Here is a 4,521-nt window from a genome sequence, read left to right on the forward strand (position 1 = left end):
TGTCCTGTTTTGAATCCTACCCACTTTCCTCATGTGTTGCATATCTTTGCACCTTACACTACTTTCTGTAGTGTATCCGTAAGTGTGTTATCCTTAAGCAGTGGGCGATGAAGGGTCTCTTTTGTCTTGGTGGACTGGTGTAAGAAACAGTCTGGGCCTTTACACTGACAGGATGCAGTTTTTAACTGTCTGCCTACTTACTTCTCCCCACTGCAAGGGAATTTTTCTGGCCCATATGCATATTGAGTCTGCTGTAGAAGGTAGGAAAACAAACACCAGGTAAGCCAGTTAGCATATCAGGCTAGGAATTCTCTTTTCAGAGTTACTCCAGAACTCTCAACAAAGGCCTTTGGTGACCAGTACCTTCTTTTCACCCTCAGCAGTGAATTAAAGTGCTCCTTTGGACAGGCAAGCTCTTGGAAATAGCAATTATGACTCAATAGAGCTTAGAAGACTGGACTTCTCATGCACAAATAAATGCACTGGAAAAAAAGAAAATCTTTAAGCAGTTCAGAATTCCAGAGAATAAACTGTGCTCCCTACAAACAGATGGATTTTCTTCATTTGAAACTTCATGCCTTTAGTGACTACTTTCTTCCAGCAAGTCAAACTTTTTTTTAGGTTTAAAAAACAGAAAGACTTCAGCTGATGAAAGTTCTTGAGAAAATACACAAATCCACTGCACACTGGACATATTTTTAACAAATAAGGGTCACAGCAGCAGGTCTGGTCAGTACATTCTACTACAAGTACAGGAACTTTGCCCCACTATTGATCTGAGGAAATACATGGGGGAAAACAGCTTTCGTTAGTTAGACTATTTCTAAAGAGCAATTCGTGACTTGCAGACTCCTAAATGTTTCAGAGAAACAGAAATTACAGAATTTCTGGATGAAAATTCCTTTCTTTGTACTCATTGACTGTGCTCCCTTTTAAATACAGCAGAGTGAAGAACGGTACGCATATCTTCGGAGAACTGGGAATAATGGTGGGTTTACAAATTATCACACTTACAGTCAGTTGGTTTTGCAACTTCTTCACTTGTTTTTGTAATTCCTCCAGCTGCTGTCTTTGTCTTTTGGGGGCACTGGTTGATTAGGAAAGCTGAGAAAGGCTGTTCAATGCTTCTTTTAATTTGCTGACTTCCTTGGACATTTCATTGATCTAGGAAGGCAAAAAACAGGTTTTCAATAAAAGCATGCAAGGCATACTGTATTCTTGTGGGTTATTTGTGACTTAAATTTAAGAAATGGGGAACAACGAGATGTAAAAAAAAAAATCAATGGACAAACACAGACATCATGTCAGCAAAGGGTTACAATACTTCTCTATACCCCTTCCAGCCCAGTCAATTCCATATGCACTCCTTGTTCTGAAAGCCAGCAGTATTTATGAACAAGGATTGCATTTACCACCTTTACAAATACTGCTGCTGAACACAAGACAGAAACAATACAAACATAGGCCAGCTATTCACAGCTAGCAAAATACATAGCTTTTTATAAAGAAATTTGTAGTGACAGATATGGTAGCTGCAGAGGAAAAATAGTCAAGTCATGCTAAGGTTGAGATGATATAGTAAAATCAGAACAGTGAATTTTTGCTCCTTTCTGATATTTTGTTTTCTTGTCTCCTCTGGAATCTTTCTGCTGTAAATGCCACTTCTTCGACTTCAGTTGTGTGAATAGTGTGAACCCAACCTAAGCAGAATTTAAAAGACGTTAATTGAAAGATCATGCATATTTCCACACGGGAGGGAAACAAACTATAAAGTTAAACATACTGAAAACTTTTTTGACTTTGATATCTGAACTTTTAAATGGACAAATGCACTCAAAATTTACTCCACCCTGTGATACTTGACACAACAGCATCTATTAGGTCATCCATGCACCATCCAACAAGTTTTGCAGCCTGAACTCATGTACTATCCCTCCGCTGTAGTGAATCACTAACCTTTTTATCTTTATCCTCTTCTAGTTTTGCTGAGCTTTCAGAATACCTTTTCATTTCAAGAAGCTCTTCTTGAACTTGATGGTACTTTTGATGAAGACCGGTCACCTCCCGTTCCTTTGCTTCAAGCAGAGTATGAATACCTTCTTTCTCTTCCTGCAAGTGCAAAACTTCATTTCTCAGTTGCATAGCATCTAAGGACACATCTTCCTTCTCTTGGATTACATCCTTCAGTTTGGATGACAAAACACTAACTTCACCCTCTAGTGATGACTGGAGCTTTTCATATGCAGCCTTGGGTACCATTGCTTCATTAATTGCAGCTTTTTCTTCCAGTAATTCCTTCTGCAAGTTTCTTACTTCGCTTTCCTTGTTGGTAAGTCGTCCTTTGAGCTCATTTATTTCTTCCTCCATTTCCCTTACAGTATTTCTGAGTGCATTCATCACCTGATGGTGTTCAGTGATTGGCAGAGAGTTTTGCTTCTGGGCATCTAACAGTTGCTTTAGTTCTTCTGCTTCAGCTAATACTTTTGTGTACTGGGATTTAATTTCTGATAACTCATTCTCTGCTTTGTATTTCAAAGAATTTGTTACTTGCATCAGTTTCTCATGTTCATCTCTAGGAATGTAGTCCAAAGTTATATCATCTGGAGTTTTTCTCTTTCTATAGTCCTCAAGCTCTGTTTGTGCTTCTTTGTACAACTGGGACAATTCACTAAGTTGTCTGTTGAGCTCATCTATCATTTGGTGCATCGCATCTTTCATTTCTCCAGCTTCAGCACTAGATTCCAGCTGTGTCTGATTTGTCAGCTTGTCCTGTAGCCTTTTTATTTTCTCTTGCCCTTCTTACCTCTCAATCAACAATGCTTTCTCTTGATTAATGTTATCAATAACTGAACAATATGAATTCTTAATTTCCTCACACTCTTCCACAGACAATTCACTTGCCACATTCTGCTCTCTTTCTTCAAACTTTTTCTGTAGCTCTCTCACTTTCTCTTTTTGTCTTTCACTTTCCTCCAACGCTCTCTTCAATTCTTGCTTAAGCACTTCAACTTCTCCGTATGTAACCTTCAACCTACTCAGATCAGAACTGGTTTCTTCGCTTTCAGAGGAAACAAGACCTGGCTTCATTTGCCTTTGTACATTCAAAACATCTTTCACAGGTTCCTCATACCTGTTTTGAGTTTCTTGGACCTTCAGGTTAAGATCAGAACCATTTTCTGAAATGTCTGTGTTATTGAAATGATCTGTTTCTGGGACTCTAGACTGGACCTGAGCTTCTATGTGCTTTCTTTTGGCTTCAGAATTCTCTAATTTTCTCTGCACCTCCTTTAAGTCTTCCTGGAGGTACTTCATTTGTGTTTCACTGGGGCTTGTCAACTTTTCTTGAACTTGGGTGGCACCTAATGTAGACTTCAGCTCCTGAGGTGAGAACTCATTTTGTCTGTCTGCAGTTTGCTCAAAATCTGTTTGGGTTGAATGATAAGACTCTACAGTTGGATCCACTTCTTTAGGTGTTCTTTCCTGTGCAAAAAGAAAGCCGAATAATGGCACAATAGAAACAAGTACATGATTTATTTTTCAGAATAGAGTAAGCAAGGAAATCTTGCCACATCCTACAGAGACAGACAATTAAAACACCATGGAAGAAAGTTTTACAAAAATTCAAAACCCAGCTGTTCCCATTTAGTCATCTACATCAAGAGAATGCAGTAAGTGCCAAGCTCCTCTGAAAGTCTGGGCTGATCTCCATAAGCTAATAACCAAAGCTATGCAAATTAAAATTCTGCTAACACAACTGTTAACAACATCTTTTAGAATGTGGTTATCATAATAAACAAAGTTATTCAGTAATTTATGGGAAAAGTGAGAAGATCAAAACACTGATTTAATTCTTTGAGGCAGAGTGTTTCCATGATCTTACCACCAACAAGCTCGTTAAATTATCTTCACAGTACATCTCTTTAAAATGGTAAACTGCTCTTTGTTCTGCTAGCAGATTAAGAGAGCGCTAGAACAGCACAAAAATATGCCACCTGTAATTTGTCCTGCAGCTCCTTATTGTGCAATGTCAAAGAAGCAATTTTTGCTTGCATCAACAGAAGTAGATCTTGCTGGTCAGCTTCAGAACTCACATCCAATAAACTATCAGCACCTTTAGAGAAAGAAAAGATTCAAAAGCTTTCAAAAAGCTGAAATACTAGCTAGTTAGTTATTCTAACATTTCAAATTAAACAGTTTGTTCCCATGACCACTAAGTGTAGTGAGCAAGCAAACTGTTCCTAGAAACTCCTTCCCCAAAAATGTGTTAAATCATCCAATAGAAGCGGGAGGTTTTGCTGGAAAGCTGCTAGTGAAATTACAAACCATTACTCCCAATACTCACTGTGTCTCAGATTCTAAGCGGAAAGGCACAGAGGATTTCTGACCAGATTTCAACCTTTTACACCACCTAAAACACCTAATGAAATATGAAAATAAGGTTTAAGTGTTATTGTATACCTGTTGTGCTGTCACTCAGTCTGTCTTTATCATCTTGATGCAAGGAGCTGAATTCTTCCTGCT

At 38.4% G+C, this 4,521-nt stretch overlaps 1 protein-coding gene across 1 annotated transcript in view; it reads right to left on the bottom strand.

The window, feature by feature from the left end:
• LOC104620569 (ankycorbin-like) overlaps nucleotides 1-4,521 on the bottom strand; it is a gene marked incomplete at its 5' end in the record, with an annotated part of 6,328 nt that overhangs the window by 1,020 nt on the left and 787 nt on the right. The window contains 4 exon segments of the mRNA XM_010286832.1: nucleotides 1,015-1,164; nucleotides 1,957-3,480; nucleotides 3,993-4,111; nucleotides 4,459-4,516. Of these exon segments, the coding sequence (XP_010285134.1) occupies nucleotides 1,015-1,164; nucleotides 1,957-3,480; nucleotides 3,993-4,111; nucleotides 4,459-4,516 (1,851 nt within the window).

The sequence above is a fragment of the Phaethon lepturus genome, unplaced genomic scaffold, assembly GCF_000687285.1.
Source record: "Phaethon lepturus isolate BGI_N335 unplaced genomic scaffold, ASM68728v1 scaffold15545, whole genome shotgun sequence".
In the NCBI taxonomy this organism is placed as follows: Eukaryota; Metazoa; Chordata; class Aves; order Phaethontiformes; family Phaethontidae; genus Phaethon; species Phaethon lepturus.